A 24364-nucleotide genomic window follows, 5' to 3' on the forward strand; every position below is an offset into this window, starting at 1 on the left:
TAATGGAAGACTGGAATCCCTGTCATAGCATAGCTTCTATTATTTATCTGCTTCTGCTATGTTACCTGTATATAAATTCATTATTATATTGGTGACAATATTTATTGTGTTGTTTAATTACTGGGCAAATGACTGAAGTAAACCTTAACAATATACAATGGCCTCCAAACTGAATTTTATTTTATACCATCAGGACAATACATTAAAGCTTTCAGGGACTAATAAGGGATGACATGGCCATGCACAAAGCTGTCTTGTGTCTTTAAAAATGAAGTATAACTCAAACTGAAGAATGACAGAAGTCAATGATCATATTATAACTGTGCAAGTAGTACAAAGTACAATAAGAGATCAAGAAAGGAAGTCATCAGTGTGGCAAATATGGAAAGTTCTGTGGAACAGGTGAGACTAGGCTTTGACAAACAGGTGGAAATAGAAGATTTTTTTTTTTTTTTTTAAAGGTTACATTCCAGTCAAAAATTGCAAGCAAGGTTCAGAGGTGAACATTAAGTATGGTGAGGGAACTAGGGACATTAAAACATCTAATTAATCTACCAAGTTGAAGACCCAGAGCAAAAAAATAATAATAATAATAATAATAATAATAAAATCTAAACAAAATTTTCTCACTCAATCTTATGAGAAAAGAAAGAAAAAACTTACTATTCAATCACTCATGATACATTTATTGGAAGTCTATTGTGTGAAAAGGCACTATACTAAGAAATACTACAAAAATAAACAAGATAACAGTTTACAATCTAATTCTAATACAAGAGAAAAAAAGTCAACATAAATACCATCTGCTACAATATTATAGTTGAGAAACACATAGTATGTGTTTTCCATGAGTCAATAAGCAATTATTAAATGTTTACCATGTACTAGGCCCTAAGCTAAGCACAGAAGACTGAAAAGCAAAATTTGAAGTAGTTCTTCCATGCCATTAATAAGTTTACAAGCAAAGGATAAAAATAACATGTTTAAAGATAAGTAAATACACTACATACACAAATAAATACAAAACTATGGAAGTGAATAGAATGCCATTAATCGGTATAAAAGTGGGAAAAATCTTTTTAAGGATATGGGACTTAAACTGAGGCTTTAAAGTACTTAATTTTAAGAGGCAGAGATAAAGAGAAAGTATACTCATGTATTGGTCAACCTGCCACCTGGGGGAGGGGGGAAGGAGGGGAAAAATTGGAGCAAAAGGTTTGGCAATTGTCAATGTGTAAAATTACCCATGCATATATCTGGTAAATAAAAACTATTTAAAAATTAAATTAAATTTTAAAAAAAGAGAGTATATTCAAAATATGATTAATTAAAGTAAAAAGAACTAAGGTAAAAAATGCAATGGCATATATTGAGAACAAGGAGGACAGTGTGGTTTAAAAAAAAAAAAAAAAAGAGTTGATTAAAAGAAGAATATGTAATGTAGCTTAAAACCTGAAAGGTTTTAAATGCCTAACAGAAGACTATACAGTTAACAAACAACCACTGAATCTTCTTCAGCAAGAAAGTGACATGGTCAAACCTGTGAATAAGGATTACTGATTTGGCAGTCATGTGGAGGATGGATTGCAGAAGGAAAACCATAGAGGAAGGTCAATTAAGAGGCCATTGTAACTATGCAGCAGAGGCCCTAAAATAGAGGGAAGTAGTGACTTTGTGACTGGACAGAAGGTACAAATATTAAAAGATGCAGATGAGATAAGACCAATAAGATCTGACAATCAAACAGATATAGGAGAGAGAAGTAAAGTGAGATTGAAAGAATGAGAATGTTATGAACTGGACTGAATGGGAGAATGACAATATCCTTACAAAAGGAGAAAAAGCAAAGAAAAAATTATATATATAAACCATCATCACTAATAATTACTTATGTAAAATTTTCTTCTTTTTCTTTTCTTTCTTTTTTCTTTTTCTTTCTTTCTTTCTTTCCTTTTCTTGAGGCAATTGGGGTTGACTTGCCCAGAGTCACACAGCTAGAAAGTGTTAAGTGTCTGAGGCCTATTTTGAACTCAGGTCCTCCTGAGTTCAGGGCTAGTACTCTACCTACTGTACTAACTAGCTGCTCCTTTATGTAAAAAAAAAAAAAATTAATCTAGTAAGATTTGAACAATATTTTAAAATAACTCATTATGACAAAAACAGATTTATATCAGAGATAAAGGAATGGATTGACATGATGAATTTTAAAAAAAACCAAATACTTAGGTATTTACTATGTGCCAAGCAATATGCTAAGCAATAGAAATATACAAGAAAATTTTAAAAAGAAAGGAACAGAAAGAAAACTATTCCTTCCCTCAAAAAGTTTATATTCGAATGTTGTATTTTTGTTTTTCAAGTAACAATTTTAAAAATTAATTTATCCTCCCTTTTCTTCCTTCTTCCAAATGAACAATTTCTTTTTAAAGTGGATTTAGGACAATGCATTTATTTCCCCATTAGCCTAGTCTGAAAATGCATATCTCATTTGCATTTAAAAGTTTCATCTCTATCAGGTGAATAGTATGTTTGATCTTGATTTTTCTGATTTATCATTGCACTGATTAGTGTTCTATATTCTTTCAAAGTTGTTTTTCACATGTTGTTATTGTATAAACTGTTCTCCTAGATCTTTTTTCTTCACTCTGCATTAGTTCATTAAAGAAAGGAATTTACATTCTAATGGGGGAGATAACACTGCCTGAAGAGGAACAGCCAGCATAGGCAGCCAAAGTAGGGGAAGTTACAAAGATGGTGAGCACAATAAGGCAGTCAAATGTCACCAGGTCTTCCAAAGACATTAATAGAATTCCTTTGATTGCAACTGTCAGAGCAAAAGGAAGAGACGTAGATGAGGGGGAGAGACGACATGTGAAAAAACGACAGAGTAGAAAAGGAGGATAAGGATACATAGTCCAGGAAGGCAGAGCCAAAAAGTTGTTTTTGGCTCCATTCAGTTGTTGCCTATGGCCACCCAGTTTTGGAGGCTGGAATAACAACAACAGGCCTTGAAATAGAGTGAAGCATAAAAAAATGATATAATTGATAATATTCTTAATCATTACAAGTCATATTGGTTATATCAACTGTTGAAAAAAAATCTGACAAAGTATATCATTAATTTGTTCAAATGCAAAGCAAAGATATCATGGCTATTTTTAATATGATAAAAAAAAATATGCATTTGAAAGCAACTGCTAGTATGATATGCAATGAGAAAATACTTTTTTAAATTTCCAAAAAAATATAATAGTAAGTCAAGAATGTCTCCTTTCCCCAATATTGCTTGGCGACTCTTCTAGAAATCCTAGTAATAACTATAAGCAAAGAAAAATAAAAACATAAAAAGTTGCAAAAGACACAAAATTACTCCATTTGCAGATAGCATGATGTTTAGAAACTCCTGGAGAATCAACAAAAAAAAATTTGAAACAACTGTTAGTTTTGGAAAAATAGCAATATGCAAAACAAAAAATAATCAGGATCCTATATAACAAGAAAATACAAGAGAAATAACAGAAAGGAGAAAAACATTCAAAATGACTATAAATGCATAAAATATCTTGAGATCAATTTACAGACACACAAGACATAAAATACAAAATACTCTTTTAAGAAATGACAAAGAATTGGAGGCATAATTACCCTTCAGGTTTGGGCGATAAAAACATAAAAATGATCACAAGTTCATAGATTTAGAATGAAAAGGGACCTTAGAGAGCATCATATCCAACCCCTACATTTCACAGGGAGAAAAATGAGGCCCTAAGAAATACAGAGTAACCTTCCCAGAATCCCACCCCTAATTCCGCATCAGACTTGAAATTTAAACCTAGATCTTTCTGATTCCAAATCCCAGTGATACTTATCACACTACACTGCCTCTGGTAATATCATCTAATCTAATTTATAAAATCTGTTACACCAAATTGTAAAGGAGTTGTTTTACAGAAGCAGACAAAAATAATAAAATTCACCTGAAGAAATGGGATGTCAAGGAGTAGCATGGGGGGAAAAGAGAAAGGAATGAGAAATAACACTTCCAGAGCTCATTTGAGCAGTAATCATCAACAGTTTTTACTATTTAGTACTAGCTAAAAAAAGTTTTAAGTACATCAGTGAAAGAGAACAGATAAGCAATCAATTAGCACTTATTAAGTGCCTATTATTTACCAGGGACTTTGAATTCTCATTGGAGAATACAAAGGCAAAAGTGAAACAATTCTACTCCAATCATTGGCAAGCAGGAGAGAAAAAAGGAGCTCAGAGCTCTGATCCCCAGAACAGCATCTATAAACAAGAAAGGAAGGTGCATGAAAAGTTCCTAGGAAAGAGATGGGAGGTATTGGGGAGAGAATGACAGCAAAAAAAGATGGAATTTACACAGGACAGGATTTCAACAATCCAATCCCAGACCAGGGAAATTACCTTTGCCCTATGCCTTTAAAAAGTGGAATTCAGAGAAGTCATGGCAGTAAAGTGGAATAAATCCTTGACTGACATCTACTAATCATGGGACAAAAGTGCCAAGTCCCTTCACCTCTGAGCCTCAATTTATTCTCATATAGAATGGGAATGATATTTGTACAAAATTGTTAATGACACTGCATAAGATTAGGAGAAAAGCATCTTGTAAATCACAAAGTAAAAAATTAAGCAAATCAATGTGAGCTAGCTATATTGTTGAGAGCAGGAACTCTGGAGAAGTATACTTGAAATTCTGGAGAAGGTATTAACTCAGTGGAATTAATGAGATAATGGTTCTCTAGTTCATATATATACTTAATACTTAATATGGTGATGTAATGGTTCTCTAGTTCACACATACTCAGTATACTGTAATAATGTAATTGTAATAGGGTATTTAAACTGGGGAAAAAGTGTGGGGAGGGGGGACGGGACTGGTTGAGACTGGCTGAGACTGGCAGACTGCTGAATGAGGCTGGGTCAGACTATGACAGACACAGACTGTGTAAGAGACAATAAATACTGGGCTCTATTCTTGTCCATTCTCGTGGTGTCTATCCTGCTGAATGAGAATAAGGCCCTTCCAGAGGACCTTCAGAAAGCTAGCCCAGACATTACACTATATTACTATAACTTGAAAAATTCCAACACAACCTAGTATCTAGTTTCTGTTTTTATGGTGGTAGCCACAGAAGTCTGCAGCACACACTTTGCTGTTCAACTAAATCAGGAGACAACCAAGACCTCCACCCCATAGGTCTCTTCCTACCGGATCTCTGGGTATCAAACCATAATTGTTTACTTTTACTCAACATTCATTCAGTCTTGCCAGAAATCCCAATTTGAATTTCTGATTTACCCTTAGAATTAAGAATATTTAAAAAAAAAAAAAAAAAAAAAAAAAAAGCATCCTACTATTTCTATATCAACACTAATTAATATATGCACCTCTGGTTGTGACTTTTTGCTAGCCATCATGTTCCATACTTCCTGGCTTGGCCCAGCTCTCAATCAGGGTTTCCTCTGTCCTACTACCACCCACAAACCATGCTGACACAGCAAATGTAAAACTCTATAGCTTAAACAACAGGATAGTGTTTACTTAATATGGTAAATATTACTGCTTAATGACAAGTTGTGGGCTTTAAGTTTACATTTCTTACTGGTTACTAGAATGCATCCTTCAGTGATTAAAAGGGGCCAACAAGCTTTTACGAAAAAGTTGTGTCCAATCAGGCAAACCAACAAAAACATAGTAAATACAATAAGCTACATATGATTAAAAACTGAAATTTCTTTTTTTAAATGCATCCATAAATATAGGTGAACTTTTAAAATGAAATAACTGGAGTTTGTGACAAAGATCAAAAGGGGGAAGGCAGTAGAGAGGGGAGAAAGTTATCCAAAGAATTTAAATTGACATTAAGATTAAAAACTAGCATAGTCAATAAAATTTTAAGAAGCAAAAATTTAAATAGCATAAAATAAAATTCAAGCAATGTGCTCATTTTTATTCATGAAAGCATGCTCAAGTATTTGTAAGAAATTGTAAGCAAGTCCAATTTAATGTAGAATTCTAATTGATGGATGAAAGTAAATCTTAAATAATTTGAAAATACAACTTATCAGTGAATGAATAATTCACATTAAGTATGTAGTTAGAAAATTTGACATAAGATTTGACATACCACATGTCAAAATTGAACAATTAGATCAAATAAACAAAATGTACCAAGGTCTCAACAACAGAAATAATTCAAAACTTTTTATATTTTTGACCTGGAGATACACATAAGAAAAGTATGTTTTGAAACTTTTTACAACGAGAAAAGAACACAATTGAAACACTTCATAACTTACAATTTACTTCCATTTGGGAACAAATTTTTACTTATCCCAGAATTTATCCAATATATATTTTTGCCTCTTGACCTCCATTTCTATAGAACTTTTAAAGTCTGAGACATTTTCCTATCCTATGAAGTTACCATAGGCATTAAAAGTACTATTATCCTTAATTTACAGATGCAAAAATTAAGAGGTCAGATGACTTATTTGCCAAGATTAAATTCAGGTTAACTGACTCCAGAGCTTACTGGTCTGATCTCTTCATTTGCAACTCTATGCTGCCATACAGCATACAACAGGACAGATTCTATATACTGTGGGATACGAAAAAAGGCAAAAACAGCCCTTGTCCTCAAGTTCTCAGTCGAATTCTAGTGGAGTAAGAGACTACATGTAAACAATTATGGATAAACAAGGTAATATAATAAACTGAAGATAATCATACAAAGCACCAATATTAAGAAGGGAGCAGAATAGGATTTTTATAAGCCAGATTTTATCAGAGCTTGACAAAAGCTAGAGAAACCAGGAAGCAGAGACAAGGAAGGAGAAAATTTTAGTTAAAAGGCAACCTAGCAACCAATCAGGTTAGGAATAGTAGGTGACATGTTTATTTCTTGAGATATAGGGCTGTCAACATCTTTAGAATCACAAAAAAAGATAATCTTATGAGAAAAACACAATCAAAGATCATTACATTTGTAATAAAAGAGAAGCATTTCAGAAAACCAGCTGTCTGTGACTCAAAACAGCAAGCTGGATTTTCGCTGTACATGTAGCATTGCTCTGCAGCTGCCCGTTGGATGACCCCACTGCCAAAATATGCTGGAATCATAATTCACATTTAAGACCTAGAGGCAAAACATTTTCTTTAAAGTGCTTTAGATGATTAAGAACTCTACCTTTTCTAAGTATCCAAAACCTGAAGGATAAGCACTGGACATAGATTTTTATTATAAGGAATACCCAGATGAGAAAATCCCACTTACCATACAGATCAGCACCTCCTCTATTAGTTGAGAGTGTGAGAGAACTGCCTAGAACCCTAAGAGGTTAAATGACTTTTCCAGAGTCCCAAAGACAGTTGGGACTTGAACCTAGGTTCTCCTGGCTCCAGGAGCTTGCTTTCTTTTCATTATGCCACACTACATCTCATTCAAAAAGTGCTTTTGTCAGCAAATTTATTCATATGTAACATTTTTTCCTGCCATTCAAAAAAAAAATATGATCCAATGCTATTGTATCTGTAAGGCTAAAAAAATTAAATACAAAAAAAAAGTAATCACACATTTGAAAGTACATAACAAAACCTTAAAATGATGATTACACTCATCAATTAAATCAAATGGTGAAATAGGGCATCTTGGAGAGATGTTGAAAAGGTGAAATCAACAAGGGTTGGGAACTGTTTTGATGGGGTAAGAGAGAATCCAAGATGACTCCTAAGCTGTATACTGGGAGGATGATGTTGCTCTCTACAGTAATGAGGAAAATAAAAAGATGGAGATGTTGGGGGAAAGAGTATTAGTGCCATTTTGGACATCCAGGTGGAGATATCTGAAAAGTAATTGGAGATTTGAAATTGGAGGATCAGCACAGAGTTTGAGCCACATCATAAAGATTTGAGATTCACCAACATATAGATGATAATTAAATCCATGAGAGATAATGAAAATCACCAAGTGAAATAACACAGAAAAAGAGTACCTAGAACAGAACCCTGGGGAACACCTACAGAGGATGGAATCTCAAGAGGATTCTGCAAAGGAGATGGAACAGTCAGATAGTGAAGAAGAAAAACAGAAAGGAGAACTCTCTAGATTCTGAAAACCCAGAGAGAAAAGAGTGGGTCAAGGAGAAGACTATGATTCTGTTGAGTATCAGATTGAAGAGAGCTCAAAGAGACTGAGAACTGAGAAAAGGTCATTTGATTAGGCAGTCAAGAGACCATTAATAACTTTGGAGAGAGCAATATTAGTGGAATAATAAGGTCTGAAGTTGGATTATAAAGGGTTAACAAGAGAGTGAGAGAAGAGAAAGTTATTAACATAAATTACATTTATAAGAAATTGACAAGTCATTCCATACAACAAATATGTAATTATATAAAACAAACTTGTAATGCAAAATAATCATATTTAGGGTTTAGGGTTAAACAGAAGTAGAATGTAAAGTACTACAGCTTTTTGTTATAATAAAATATAATAAAAGGGAGAAATTAAAGGAATATACTTGAATTCCTTTTCCGAAGTTCAAAATGACTAAATTATTCTCTTGAAAATGCTTAAGATAGATTTTTAAAGTGATTTTTTTTAACATGATCTAAGTTTAAAATCCATTCTTTTACTATATTTACAAAATTCTATAGTATTTCACTCAAAATGTCACCATCAAAAGCAAAAGTCATAACCAGGTACCACAGAACACTGCAAATGACTTTCTGGTATCAAATGTCAATTTGTTATCATCAGGTCAAAAACTGGAACCTAAAAAAGAAAAATTCTCTTCTTCCTAGGAAATATGTTTAACTATATGAATTAGTTTGTTTTAAACAGAGGTTTTCATTTTCAACCCATTATGTTGTTGTGACTTTTTATTCCTTAACTATTATTAGATACCAATTACATAAGGTAATAATACCTTAACATAAAGGTATGTTGTGATTTAAATAAAACCCAATATATGAATATATTGGATATTTATTGAATATTTCATATATGAATATATGAAAACCTGACTTTTCTTTTTTCATTCAAACAGGGGAAAAAAGTCCTTCAACATCTCCCTGAATTTTTTTTCCTACGTAGAAAATGAAAATAACAAATATTTGCCTCCTACAGAAGTACTTAAAATAGTGCATATGTTTAAATTTAATATTTATATATCTCTTCCTTCAAATAGATGATCAATTATTGTCCTTTTTTTCCTTTGATCTACATGCATGATCTCATATAAATATATGTAAAAACTCCCTCTATCAATGAAGATCAACAATTGTGTAATTTGATCTAAGATTTCCTTGGGGGTAAAAGAGAGCTTAAAGGGCTTACCCAAGGGTTGTCGAATAAGAATGTGTCAAAGCTTTGTAGGACCTAATGAACTTCATGCTGCTTCTTACAACCTTCCACAACTCCTCCCTTCCCATCAAGTTGTGGTGGTGATGTTGATATTTCTGTCACATCTAGAATGGTTTGCCACTAAACCTTCTTTAGCTCTTTTCACAGATGAGGAAACTGAGGCAAACAGGGTTAAGTGACTCAAAGATCACATCACACACCTAGTGTTTCAGGCCAGATTTTAAACTCATGAAGATAAGGAAATTGAGGGTCAGAGTTTAAATAATCCTTGTCAGTTCTAAATCTATGATCCAACAAAGATAGTGAAAGAATAAATTCCAACTCAAGTCACAGACTTCAGAGTGCTCACCAAATGTCCTTCTTTCTATTTAATTTCTCAGAAATTAGTGTTCTAAAAATAAAAGGACAACATTAAAGTAACATTTTTAGGATTATAAAAATAATATTTTCATTTTTAAAGGGCAAAGAGTTTTTCTTTGAAATATATAAGATTCCTTCAAATAGACTATTAGCAATTGAACAGATTCTAAAAGGAAGAGAAATGGCATGGGCAGATTTTGTATTACTAATTTCTATCAGATCCTTCACTTAAAAAGAATAAAAAAGACCCAATCATTCTTCTTCATCAAGAACTAAATACCAATGCAACTTATTTTGTTTTTATCCATTAGTCAAAATGTATAAATTTGTTGTAAGGTTGTAAAGTATTTCAAAATGCAATTCACTAGTTAACACTTTCTACTATGATGCATGATCCTTAACCTAAAGAAAGAAGCAAATACAGCAGAGTAAAGATTTACTTCGTTCTCCTTTTCCTCTTTCTTCCTTCTCCCTCTCTGAATATGGGTCTAACTTTATAAAAGAAGTTGTGGTCAAGGAAGAAAACTGCCAAGATCCCTACAAATCCATATATTCCAAGCTTTCAATGAATACATCAACATTTCTTCCAATAGGAAGAAAAGCACAGTCACATTAAAGATATTAGATGGGAAGAGGACAGGAAAGAAATCATCCTATTATTAGCCTAGAATCCCTTAATAACTAGTACAAGATCATAAACAAAAATATAAAAATATCAATTGCCATTTTTCAAATTAAAGTCTTATGTTTGATTTTAATAATTAATTTCATACAATATTGGCAAGTTTTCAGAACATCTTTTCTAAAATGATCTTTATATTTATTGTCTTATGAGTGTGTGTGTGTGTGTGTGTTGTGTGGAGAGAGACAGAGTAAGGACTAAGGGAGGGAGGAGGGTAGATCCCTCTATAAGTGATGTGGACATTCCTCCAAATTCCTCCATCTAGCCAAGCTTACCTATCTTGTCCATGCCTTTCAACTAAGTTTTACAAAAAGGATCTATCCAATTGACTAGTAGGCCTTCTTCCTTATCTTGAAGGAGTAAGGATATCCTTGGAATCCAAGGCTGTATAACCATTATCTCTCGATCTTATTATGTGGTCAATAAAGTTTTTATTTATTCATGCATTTCATTGATGACATCAAAATTCAATCTAATGCCAATAAAAAGATTACTCAAAAATCACAGTTGTACAAAATATGTAAAAATGCCAAAGTGCCAAAATTACCTTTTTTTGGCCACAATCTATAATCTACAAAGCCCAGATGACCATCAAATACTCTAAAGAGAAAATAAAGCATTATTGAATAGCAAAGATAATGGTAGCAAGATACTATAAAAGAAAGCACAATTTAAACAATATGTCAATTTTAAAAATTGTATTTTCACTTCATGCCAAGCAGCACTGCAATTTTTCACTTCCCCCAGACAAAAAATTCTAGAAAGATCAGAGCAACAGCACAGATTTTTTTTCCACTGGACATTGTGATTGAAAACTTAGTTGGTCTATAATTCCAGTTAGAAATGCTTAAAGTATTTATTTTAAAAGCAATCTTGTTACACAGGGAAAGACCTCAAGAAACAGAACATGCTTGTTTTAATGTTACTGCTAAAATATTAATTCTATACCAAATGGAGAATGGAACAGAATTAAAGCTAAAAAAGACGCCTTATGTCCTCCAGTACAGCTGTCATACTGGCTAGTGTTATGGCAATTTGGTGATTAATTTTGAATTCTCTCTAAATTACATCATATTCTTGAGTCTCTAAACTATAACAAACATCAGGAAAATTTTTTCATGATACAACCACTAGTGAAAAAAAAAAAAGGGCGAACACTTAACTGTCGATAAACTTGGAATAAAACCATGCTATTTTACTAACTATATAACATAGAGGGAACGAGAGGAAAGAAAGTCTTTTTCCTTTATGGTACACGGTACTTATGATAAAGTTCTCTCAGATGAATGAAATTTTGCTTCCCAGAGACCTAGCTGGAAAGGTAAATTCTAACCTGGGCCGCTGGATCTGATTGACTGCATCAGCTCCTTCAAAGTTCAAGCACAAATTAATTAGCACAGCTAGAGCAGAGAGAGCACTTTCTGGCAGCGGCCAGATTTGTTACTAATGACATCAGTGCAGCATTTTGCACTTGCTCTTCTGAGAAAACCAGGCAGTACCAAGGAGCAGCAGCGGCCCCCGAGATGACCGTTTGGGAGCTGGGCACAGCTAGGGGGTTCGTTTTCCAGAACATCCAAAAGCGCCAGAGCCCGTAGGAAAGCTGCAGCATCCCTCTCCCCGGGACTCCGCTTAATAAATAATAGAGATCGATAACAAGACCATGCTCCACGTGCCCAGGCAGTTCTGCTGCAAACCCTTCCCTGCAGCAGGTGAATCCGTGCCCAGACACAGCTCCGGAGCGACCTCAGGGGCAGGGGCAGGCGCCCTCCCACCCCGCGCGAGGTGTCACGCCGAAGAGCAGAGAGGATGGGGCGGGGGCCGCCGGGTGACCTTGGAGGAGCCCGCCCCGCGCCCAGGGGGAGAGGCCGGCGCGCCCAGCCTCGGCCCAGCGAGCCGCAGCCCCCTCCCCGGTCGCAGCTCGGGGCCGTCCGGCGCAAGCCTGCCTCGGCCTCCCCGCGCGGCCCAGACACGCCCCCTCCCGGAGCCCCCGCGACTTCCGAGGCCGGACCAACGGTCTCCACGGCCGGCTGGGGCCGGGCGGGGGCGGCCCGCCGCCGGGGCGGGGCGCGGGCCGAGCAGCCCCACCGCGGGAGAGAGAAGAAGACGTGGGCAGGGTGGCCCCTCCGCGGTTCTTACCTCCGAGTCGTCACGGGGTCCGCCACCGCCGCCTCTTCGGCTGGAGCCCCAGCCCGGGGCGGGCGAGGCCTCCACTGAGAGACCCCGGGCCGGGGCCGAGGCGGCGGGACTCGGGCTCTGGGAGGGATGAAGCTGGAGGGTCTGGCCGCCGCCGCCGATCATCCCCTGCGTCCGCCGCCCTGTCAGCCCGACTCCGCCCGCGCCGAACTCATCCCCGCCGCGAGGCTCTCCGCACCCCTAGCCCCCGCCGCTGCCACCGCCGCTGCCGCTCCTCGGTTTCCCGAAAACAGCGCCGGCAACCGCCCCGCTGCCTTCTCTCCGCGGTCCCCCGCTCTCGGCTCAGTCCGCGCCCCCGCCTCCTCGCTAGCCGGTCACCGCGCGCACGCGCGCCCCTTCTCCTCGGGCCCCTCCCTCTGGGGCTTCGCGACAGGCACGCGCATCCTTCCCACGCCCCTTTTCGTCAGTCCCCTAGACTCCCCGAACACGCCCTATCCCTCTCTCCCTCTCCGAAGGGCGCGCTTGCGTGGGACACTCTTCGCCTCCACTTTCCCCGCCCCCTTTTTTTTTTTTTTTTTTTTTGCTCTGTTACTACGACTCTTAATGACGCCTGACTTTCTCCCTCCAAGCACGATGTCGCAAAGGTAGAACGGGTAGAAAGGAAGACAGAGCTGGGTTTGCGACGGCTGCCCTCGCTTTACGGGCAGCCGGTGCTACCTTAACTGCTGGTTGGGGGGGGGGAGGAAGGGGGAAGGTTTGGCGCGAGCCAAAACGGAGGCGCGTCCCGGGGGGTGAAGCCCGAGACAGGTAAGAGGGCGGGAGCAGCCGGTGTGAGCCGGTCCTGCGGAGCTGAGGAGGGCCAGTCGCTCGTGCGGGGAGAGGGGGAAATGTGGCAGTTTGTCCCCTGACCCCGCCGGTCGGTCTGTTCTGAAGTCTGGAAAGGAAAGCCAGGCCGCGGCTCCGAGGGTCTTCAGGGTCCGGGGACGCCCTCCCCGCGGTCTGTCACCCGGGACAGCGCCAATGCTGGGAGAGGGGCCCAAACCCTGGGGAAGGGGGAGGGCAGCGCTCCTGGAGACAAGGACCCTCCTCCCGCACACACACACGTGCCGCTCCATGTGAGTGGGCAAAGGACCCTGAGCCGGGCGGTGAGCTCCCCGCCCCCCTTTCCCGGACCCTTTACCTGGGAAAGCTGCGGCTTCTCGGGATTTCTCCCCTCAGTAGCCGCGCAGCTCCCTTAGAAAGGGCGCCTGGCTGAGGACTTTGTGTACCTCAGCTCCGCGAAACCCATCGGCGGGACCCAGGGCTGCACCTGCCCGAGCCTGGGGACTCCGGACTGGGGCAAACTGTCACCCAAGCCCTCGGCTCCCGCCAAGCAAACCGCGGCAGAAGGCAACTTTGTATATTTGTCAGCCAGCCCAGACCTTGCTAGGAACACCCGGGCTGTGACCTGCAGACCTAGAAGATCAGCTGCTCCCCTCCTCCACCTCGCCGCTCCTGCCCCCATTTAGTGAGTCAGGAAGGCCTAACCTTTTCATGAATCACCTGGGGGGGGGGGGGGCTCGTTAAACGAGCTCACCCTATTATCTCTACTGTTGTTAAACTGCTTCCTGTCACCCCCCCCCCAATTTGGGAGAAGGCTTTGAAGTTTAAAAAAAATTAATTGATATGTCATATTATGTGGTAAGCCACAAGCCCCCTATTTTATATATTTTTCTTCAACAAACATATAATTTAATCAGCTGATATTATTGCCCTACATTCTTGAATTATTGGGCAGTTACTGAATACTTTCACAGGCGTCCTCAGTTGATCTTCACAGAAAGTCAAGTGTCCCCATTTTACAGATGAGGAAACAAGTTAGAGAGTCTAACTTAGCGGGGTCACATAGACAGGCGAGAACCCTAGTCATCGGACTCCGGATCCAATGGGCTTTGGGCTATTTCGATAGGCATGGGATTTAGTGGGAAGAGCTTGGGACAGATGGACCCTGGCTGGAACTTCACCCCGTGTGTAAGTGGAGGATGGGAATATCCACAGTATCTGCTTGACTGTTAAAATCTGCTTTGGACCGATCCTCTAGCAGTTTTATAGCCCAGAAATGAGAAATATATAACAATTATGAATCCAAGGTAGTATTGTAAATGCCATATTAAATATATAAAGAGTGGAATGTATTACACATTGACATAATTAAGTAAAACGTGTTATTCCCGATAATTTTGTTTGAATAAAGCTGAGCTAGATTAAAGGAATTCTTAAAAGTACCTTCCAAGTTTTAACAAGTTAGAAATCCAAGGCCCATATCTGTGTGTTGGGAATTCCTGTATAAAAGATTTAAAAACCCTTTTACTTCACAGATGAACAGAGTAGATATTGCTGGAATGTTGAGTTGGAAAGCTTATTTAGACAGCCTGGAGGGGAGAAGAAACTTTGTTACTTTTTTAATTCCTAGATTATTTGTATACAATGAGAAGAAACTAATAAATCTAGGTAATCTTCTGAATATGAATATGAGATCTACTTCTCAAAGCTATTTGCTGAATGGTTTATCCATATTACTTAGGTTAAGGACATAACTTTATGGGTAGTGAATCCTGGAGGCTGGAAAACCTAGCTTCACGTTCTTTTGGCACATTGGACTACTATGGGTCCTGGGTCAGATCTCCTCACCTCTAGGTGCCCCCAGATAACTAAATTTATAAATTATGAAGTTGATGATTAACACAGGAGTTTCCACACTAATGAATTTACAAATTGTGTCGCCTCTCTCCACCCCCAAGAACTTGCCATATCCATGTCAGAGCCAACTGTTCAGAACGGTTGACACTAGTATGGTAAATGGAGAACTATAGAGCAAAATATTCACAGAAGCTCCTTCCAACTCTAAATCTGTTGTCCTAAAATGAGCTACAGTTTAAACTTATTAATAAAAGATATTCTAAGATGAGACAGATACAATAAAAATGTCTAACTCAAAACTATTTAAACATAGTTTGCATTTCAATCTAAACTTTAACATTTAAAAAATTGTCATGCATAAAATGTTTTGACAAATCTAGTGGGTTTGTTTTTTAATTCAAGGCTTTTATTCACTCTGTCCTTTTAAAGTATAGTACTCATCAAATTGTGTTTTGAATATCATAGTACTACAAATCCCCTGTTTCTAAGGAGAGTTCACTGTCTGTGTTCCAGGTGCCTATTTTGTATGCCACGTTATTGTTGCCCAAAAAATTTGTTAAAGATCAAAGTAGTTTCAAAATATGAAAGTCTTTATTCAGTAGCTGAATGTGTTTGTATGAATGAATACACTTTTTCTGATATTTTCTGTCTTTAAAGAAAAGATAACATTTGGTCATTGGAAAGCTTTTTAAAAATCTTACATATTGGAGAAAACCTTTCTGAAATTAACTTTGTATATTTTTCTTTATTAAAATATGTATCATCTCAATGCCTGTAAAAACATTTGCCTTTTTAATATTTAAGTATTCAGAGGGTAGTTTCGACCCTAATCTTGATATTGCCTGATGACCAATGAATAAATATGTTCATGAGATTATTATTAATAGGTTTTTATTTTTTCAAAACCTGAATTTTGATAACTTTTCCCATAAGCCAACATTGAAGTTAATGAGAAAATAAAAATAACACTGCTCAACTAACCAGTTTATATTAACAACTGTGATCTACTACTACAGGAGAATGTCTATTATATGTGCTTTATTTAACACAGAGTTATTCAGAAAACTTTTTTAAAAGGCTAAAAACATTTATGAAAGGAAAAGTTCATTTTTCATAGACCGAACTTATAACTGCTTTTAGTCAATAAAAAATAAAACCTAATTAGTTTGAAACCCAATAATTAGATAACTTGAGGACAAGACAAAAATATATTTATTCTATGAAATAATTTGCAGAACATAAATTAACTTTAAGAGGAAAATGTTCTTTTTAAAAGAACTGTTTTCAAGGTTTTTTCAATACAATTTGCATACCAAACAATGAATATAAATGAATTATTAAATCTGAGCCTTCTATTGTACCATACTGTGTTAACTTTTGGTTTACTAAAATAGGCTCTAGAAAAAAAATTTATTTTCATGTTTTTACAAAATATAGACAATGACAGACTTAGGAGCCATAGTTTGAATTCTTTAACTAGGATACTTCCTAGCTACATGACTATGGACCAACTTCTTTGAACCTCGGTTTTATTAATCTCTATGGATTTGGTGCTGAGTACTATCAGAGATCATTTAGCCCAGTAAACTCCCACCTTAAAAGATGAAGAAACTAAGGCCCAGAAAAGTTGTAAGTTATAGGTAGTAAATAGCAATGTAGGTAGTCAAGCCCAATTTTCTGACTCTAAATCCCATCTATTTCTACTGCACTTCCAATATCTTTAAAATGGGATTGCTAGCCAGACTTTTTACTAGTTCAAATTAGTCTTCTTCCTAATTTGTTTAGACTAATACAATTTTAATTCATTATCATACAGTATTAGCATAGGAAGTTTTCCAAACAAAGGACAATTCTGTGATAGAAAAGAATAATCATGGCCATCCAAAAGAAAATTGCTTAATATTTACTTCAAATTGAGATCCCTTCTAAAATAAAAGAAAAATATATAATTTGATTATATTTTGAATTCTAGTAGTTGAAGGAAAACTGGTAGACTGGGAACAATTATCTTGTTTTACTTCTTTGCCATTGATAAATATGCCTAGATTAAAAAAAAAGGGGGGGGGGGATCTTAAAACTTTGGGACTAAGGAGACTCGAGAGGTTATCTGCACCTCTCTCCTAATAAGACATTTTTAAGTAATGGAAGAAAATAAGTGTCCATCTTCCACTGCCAGGTTTTGTAAAAATTTGTCAGGCATAACATCAAAATTCTTTTAAAAACTGATAGCTGAATTTCTTCACTTGTAAAATAGTGATATTTTGTCATCGTGTGGATGTTATAAAATAACTTTTTTAAAACAAATTACTCAGCTTAAGTTCACAGAAACAGTTTTTCTTTTGTATAGTTCTTTGTATTATTGCTTTGATTTTTGTGGTAGCCATTCTTTATTTGGCTGGATTATTGAGATTGTTTCAGGTTTTTTGCTTTGGAGACTTTTGTTTTACCAAGGCTGTTGCTGAATTTTTATGAAAAGTCTGTTGGGTGAAAAGAAATTTAATTGATTCCTTGGAAAATCACTTGTTTTATCAATCTTATGTCATATTTTAATTGTGATCAAATATATAATTTTTTGGAAATTTGAAGTAATTTTAAAAATGAAAAGTCAGTAAAATTTAAATCTATGGAGATTACATGACTGCTAATCAGAGGAGGGAATACTTAAGAGGAATTAGCTGATATAAAAATTAGGATAAGATCCATTGCAATAAGGTCTTTTAAAAAAAGTTTTTAGTACCAATTCAAGAGACTTAATGATTGTTAGCTTGATTTGGAGTTTGGTTTTCTACATGGAGGAACATAGTAATGTAAAAATGAATCTGAATAGTATGGGGCTTAGAAAAAAAATTGTATGTCATTCTGCTAATAAATTCAATTCAAAAAGCATTTTTTCAATGCCAGTTATGGATCAGGCACTACAGGTGCAAACATATTGAATCTGACAATATTCCACCAGCTGTGTATAGTAGGCCCCGTTGATGTGGAAATTCTCAGCAGCCTTGCATCTTTTAAAAATGTTTTTCATCTATTATTTGAAAGGCTATCATATGGAAAAGGGATTAAATTTACTGTTTCTCTAGAGAACAGAATTAGGACCATTGCTGGGTGGAGGCTATTATGGGCTGTCTGAATTGTGTAATGGAAAGAGTACTAGGCATCAGAAGGCCTGGGTTCCAGCTGTGGTACCTCAGGCAAGTCACTTAAACTTTGAGCTTCAGTTTCCACATCTTTAATTTGAAGATAATGTCCATAATTTTAGTTACCAGAGTTGATACATTATTCATCTCATGAGATTGCTAAGGAAATCAAATGATAATTTAAAGCATAACCTTAAAAAATAATCTATAAATAAGAACTTTCTATCAAATTTCCAAAATGCACAGAATCTCAGAGAAGAAACTCTAGAAAACAACTAGTTTCTATCTTTATTTAATTCTATCAGAATAAATCCTCTTCTCAGAATTCCCATTAGAATTTCTGTGTACTCTTTGAGGGCAAGGATTGACTTCACTTTTGTTTTTGTCTCCCTAGTGCTTAGGTCAACATTGGATATCGAGTAAACTTTTTTTTTTTTAAGTTTTACAAACTCCAGAGGCAGCCTGCTTCACTTTTGTGTCGCTCTTCTAATTAGAAGTTTTCCCCAATATCAAGACTAATCTTTTTTTCTATATCATAACCCCTCGTATTCTTGAAAATATCTGTCATACCCACTCTTCCCCCCCTCACCCCCAAAACCTAAGCCTTCTTTTCTTAAGCTAAACAGCTCCAACTCCTTCAACTGATTTTTATAGGGTATGTTGTACTCATTGCCCATCCCATCCTATGCACTGCACTGCACTGCACACTCTCCCCACTTGTTAGTGTTCATAAAATGTGGCAGCCAGAACTGAATTTTACACTCCAGATGGGATCTTAACTAGAAAAATGGGCTGCATATCAAAACAGAGAAGGTATCGTTTCTGAAATTTCAATCCCAGAGACTGGATGACCATTTAGCAAACATTCATATATTGGGTGGGAGTTTGAGCTAGTTGATTTCAAAATGCTGCCTAACAAAAATTCCAAGATTGATTCAAAAAGTGAAATTTTGTTAAAATTCTTAACTTGATTTTGCTGGATTATACTTCAAACTTTATCATGATGAAATTGTCATTAACTTCAATAAGTGACTTGACCACTAATACACAACTGGCACTTATGCTTTGATTAAATTTAGTGAATCATTTTACTGGCAATTAAGAGTGTCATGTTACAGTAACCATCAGTTGCAGTTGGGGTATTTCTGAGCAATTAACATTTAAACCCTACATAGTACAACCACCAAAGAGTATATTTGAAAAATAAGACCTTTTAGGCACTTATTCTGTGCAGCAGAGCTACTGCTTTTTTCATGACGTCTTAAAACAAATCCTTATATAATGTTTTCTAGAGTTTCTTTTATTTCTGGGATTCTGTGCATTTTGGGTAAGCTAAGTAATTGTTAGAAAGTTCTTCATAACTCATTTATAGAATATTTTAAGGTTATACTTTATATTGATTTATATTTAAATTCCTTAGCAAACTCATGAGAGAGAACTAAACTTATGGATATTATCTTCAATTTAAAGATGTAAAAACTTAATTTTGTGTGACAGCATCAAAATGAAATTGTTTTATAGTTGTATATGTAAATACAAGATGACTTAAGGAATATTATGTATTATAAAATATATATGAATGTATAAAAGTAAATAACTATCTTCTGCATTATGTATATGTAGATGTAGGAGATTGTGTTAAGTGATTTATATATTTTATTTAAAATAATTATGTAAATTTATTGTTTGCTTTAATAAAGACTCATGATATCTAAGTCTAGACTTTTGACTCATTCTTTTTTAAATTTATGTATATGTGTGTGTGTACATACATGGATCTACACATGAAAGATTGTTATTCATATACTTATGTAAATAAATTTTATATATTTTATACATTTTAAAAGAAATGAGTAAAAAGTCTGGACTTCCTTAGTGAGACTTTATTACTAAGGCAAACAATATTAGCATTTTCATCTTCTGACAACTATATGCACATTTTCCACATATGCAATAGAGTATATTTCACTATAAATGCTATTGTTAATTAATCTCAATAGATTCCATTCCTTTGCTCTAATTTACTTGTAACATCCTTATTATAATATGACTTTAAGCTATATTACAAGAAGCAGTTTTATGGAATGAATTATTCTGATTCACAATTTTGTATTTTGTAATATATAAAACATCAAGAGTAATTAGATGTCTTAAATATAGGTGTCATTTGATTTAAAAATATTAATGTTGCATGTCAACTTTTAAATAACTTGAAAGATTTTTTTCTCTGCTCAGTAGTTACTATTTAAACGGCATAGTTGAGCAATGGATAGAATGCTGGGTCTGGAGTCAAGACAACACATCTTCCTAAGTTCAAATCTGACCCTTAGACCCTAGCCATGTGACTCTGGACAAGTCATTTAACCTTGTTTGCCTCAGTTTCCTCATATATAAAATGAATTGGAGAAGGAAATGGCAAATTACTCCCATATCTCTATCAAGAAAATCCCAAATAAGGTCATGAAGAGTCAGACATGATTGAAAAATAACTGAACAATAAAACACAACACGTTAACTAGATTTGAAAATCATTTAACAAATTGCAGTAGGAAGCATTTCCTCAAGTAACATATAACCACCACTTTTTAAACATTAATTCTTTTTTTCAACAATTATTAAGTACCTATAATGCAAGAATTACATGGAAGTTTTAGACTTGGACTGTACAGAATTTTCAAGCCAGAAGAGTCTTCAGAATCCTCCACTACAATTCTGCATTTATCAATTGAGGAAACTCAGACATAGAAAAGTTAAATGACTTGCCATGCAACTAGTTAATGTCTAGTTCCTTACTCCAGTGCTTTTTAAAATTTGTAGGTTAACAAGTAATCAAGATACCTTGCATCAAATTGTTGACCTTTTAAAAATCACATTTAATCTTTGACTGTTTTGTACTTTGTAATAGCTTCACTAGTATATGAAATTTTTTAAAAATATCATTACAAATAATGAGATTCATTCTTTTATTGAGCTTTGACTACAGAGGAATTTTCTATTAAAACATTAAGAATTTATTGGGTTCATTTATCTGTAGAGAACATAAGATACTGTAAATCCAGTACTATTCAGAACTGCCTGATTTGTGTACATTGATAACATATTGATGTTTTCTATAATGACATCTTATATGGGGAAAGAACAACAGTTCCTTTTGGAGTAAGCACCCCTCTAGCACCTAGTGCCAAAGGTAAAATACTGGAACAAATTTGCTCCCTAACTCAATACAGGCATTTCCAAGGAACTAGATCAGGAGATTAATCAACTTTATTACAATCCCCCAAATGATCAATTTCTATCCCCACCCCAAAAGCAGAAAAGGAGGCTGTTCTTACTTTTCACCTTTTTTTTTTCTTTTATTAAAAAATGTTTCCTTATTTGCTGAAACTTCTATCTAACATTAAATACAAACAAATACAATTTGGTATACAATAATTCTTCAAGGTTTATAAAGCACTTTCTTCACAACAGTCCTATGAGGAAGAATTAAGCCAATTACCATCTTAGCAGACTAAAAACAATTTCTATTTAAACATTTTTTAGAGAGAAAACAGATAGCACTCTTGGACTTAGGCACCGAGTCCCACTTCTATCTATATGAGATTTGTGAATGTCAGCTTTTTATTCAACTGGACCTTATTTTTCTCATCTTTTCTTTTTTTTTCCTCAGAGGTTAGTGTATTATTTTGTTAATTTCTAGACTTAAGAAAGTAATAGAAAATGTTAATAATACAGTTTAAATGTAAAACTTAAATTAATTTTAATTAAAACTTTAAATTCAATTGAATTAATTAAACTTAAAAGTGTTTCATGCATACATTTCCCACCCAGTCAGTAAATATTTATCAGAATTCCCTTGCCTTTTCCACATTGGAAAGCTGTCAATTTACCTCCATAGTAAAGATCCCAAGGTTTACAACACTTTTTTCTCATCTTTTAAAACAAAAGGGAGCAACAGTATCTGTAGCTCCTTCCTGCGGTTATTTTGGAGATCTTTTAAAATTTTATAGGACAAGGACTAGACTCATGATTTCATTGGAATTGGAAATTCCTGAATGAGTAAACAAATTCCCTTTCCCATGGAAGAGAAAGGCCCCTTCCAGAATGTTATCTTCTGGAAGTTTTCATAATACTTCAGAATGTGCACTATAATGTCATAAAAATGTCAGCTGTGACTATGACAGTAGTCAACAGAGCCCTGAACTGATTCAAAAGACCTGAGTTCTAGTTATAATTATCCTGCTTACTAGTTGTCAATTTTCCCATCCACAAATAGGAATAGAGAAATAATAACCAACATTTATATAGCAAATGGAATTAATATACCTATATAAACTATGCCATTGAAGTCTCACAACCTTGTGAATTTTGGAGAGGGCAGCACACGGTAGTACTAATTTGATTTTTTTTTTTTTTTTTTTTTACTGATAAAAAATCTGGGCCCCGAACACCTGAATAATAAGATGTTTTGAATAAGAGCTATAGCATAGGTCATTTGATCTAACTTATTGTTCTTCTACACTTCCTACAAATATGATTTAGTTTTCTCAAAAGTATTTATACAAGATATATATCAGTAAATGTTATCTTCTACCCTTTGCTTCAGCTCTTGGCGTTTGTTTCCAGTTGGTCTCTGTGAAGAATGGACCCTGTTGTTTTGAGTTACATGGACAGTTTACTGCGGGAATCAGATGTCTCATTGTTGGATCCTCCCAGCTGGCTTAATGATCATATTATTGGATTTGCTTTTGAGTACTTTGCTAGTGACCAGTTCCATGACTGCTCAGACCAAGTGTGTTTCATCAGCCCAGAAGTTACTCAATTCATCAAGTGTACCACCAGTCCAGAGGAGATCACCCTGTTCCTTCAGCCTCTTGACTTGCCCCACAAGAGAGTTATATTCTTACCCATCAATAATAATTCCAATCAAGCAGCTGGGGGAACTCATTGGAGTTTGTTGGTTTATCTTCAAGACAAAAATAGATTTTCCCATTATGATTCACATAGTAGGAGCAACTCTGTCCATGCAAGACAGGTAGCAGGGAAAATGGAGGCCTTTTTGGGAAAAAGAGGGGACAAAGTGGCATTTGTGGAAGAGAAAGCCCCTGCTCAACAAAACAGCTATGACTGTGGAATGTATGTAATCTGTAACACAGAGGCCTTGTGTCAGGGCTTTTTTAAAGGACAGCCAGAACCACGGTTGCAGCATATCACGCCTATGTATATCACAAGGAAGAGGGCAGAGTGGAAAGATCTCATCTCCAAACTTGCAAGAAAATGATTCATTCTGAATAATTATCTTCATCTTTTCTTGAATTTCAACATTTTCTCATTTTTCTTTCTATTCTTTAAATCTCTGATTCTGCACCCAAGGTAGAGAGAAATGCTCAATGTCAAGGCTGTACTCTCCTTTAAATATATATATATAATTCTCAGGCATCATCACAATGAAAGGCCATACTTTAACCATAACTTCAGGGTAATGTAGCCTATGAAACTACATGTACCAATACCTCCAGATCGCTTATTTTCAAACTTGGTTAGTAGTCTGCACCAAAACTTTTATTTTGCAATTGATTACATCTAACCATCTATCTGTTACTGAAATATATTATTTGTATATATAATTGGTCTATGCCAAATTAAAAAAAAAAAAAAAAAAACTTTTTCACAATCTAGAAAGATTAGGAGCCATAGTAATGAGGAAGCAGTCACTAAAATAGCAGAAATGGAACATCAAAAAATCACAGTCCCTTGATTAGCCCAACCCCTACATACAAAATGACCAAAGAAATGGAAGCTGATAATGGATAAAATAATAATGATAAAACCTTAGTCAAGCTCTAAAGCAGAGGTTCTCAAACTATGGGCTGCAGGCTAGATGCAGCCACTGAGGACGTTTATGCAGCCCACCGGGTTATGGCAAATGGGCTGAGGGGTGGAGACAGTGTGAGTTTTTGTTTTTACTATAGTCCGACCCTCCA

At 36.0% G+C, this 24364-nt stretch overlaps 2 protein-coding genes across 13 annotated transcripts in view; one reads left to right on the plus strand and one right to left on the minus strand.

Moving 5' to 3' along the window:
* The window catches only part of MYO9A (myosin IXA), a 274357-nt gene extending 261399 nt beyond the window's left edge, over positions 1 to 12958 (minus strand). For all 11 annotated transcript variants that reach the window (XM_074296171.1, XM_074296170.1, XM_074296173.1 and 8 more), the window contains exon 1: positions 12571 to 12958. The gene's annotated coding sequence lies outside the window, so the exon portion shown is untranslated. The remainder of the gene's footprint in view (positions 1 to 12570) is intronic.
* A 150-nt stretch (positions 12959 to 13108) lies between these two features.
* SENP8 (SUMO peptidase family member, NEDD8 specific) lies at positions 13109 to 24072 on the plus strand. Of its 2 annotated transcripts, none has more exons than XM_074296179.1 (2): positions 13109 to 13211; positions 22987 to 24072. In XM_074296179.1, the coding sequence occupies exon 2, from the start codon at positions 23023 to 23025 to the stop codon at positions 23659 to 23661; it is 639 nt and encodes a 212-aa protein (XP_074152280.1). In that variant the 5' UTR covers positions 13109 to 13211; positions 22987 to 23022; the 3' UTR covers positions 23662 to 24072. The 2 variants fall into 2 exon arrangements, with proteins under 2 accessions (XP_074152280.1, XP_074152279.1); XM_074296178.1 differs by lacking the exon at positions 13109 to 13211 and adding an exon at positions 13316 to 13374.
* The last annotated feature ends 292 nt before the right edge of the window (positions 24073 to 24364 follow it).

Source organism: Sminthopsis crassicaudata, chromosome 2 (assembly GCF_048593235.1).
Source record: "Sminthopsis crassicaudata isolate SCR6 chromosome 2, ASM4859323v1, whole genome shotgun sequence".
NCBI lineage: Eukaryota > Metazoa > Chordata > Mammalia > Dasyuromorphia > Dasyuridae > Sminthopsis > Sminthopsis crassicaudata.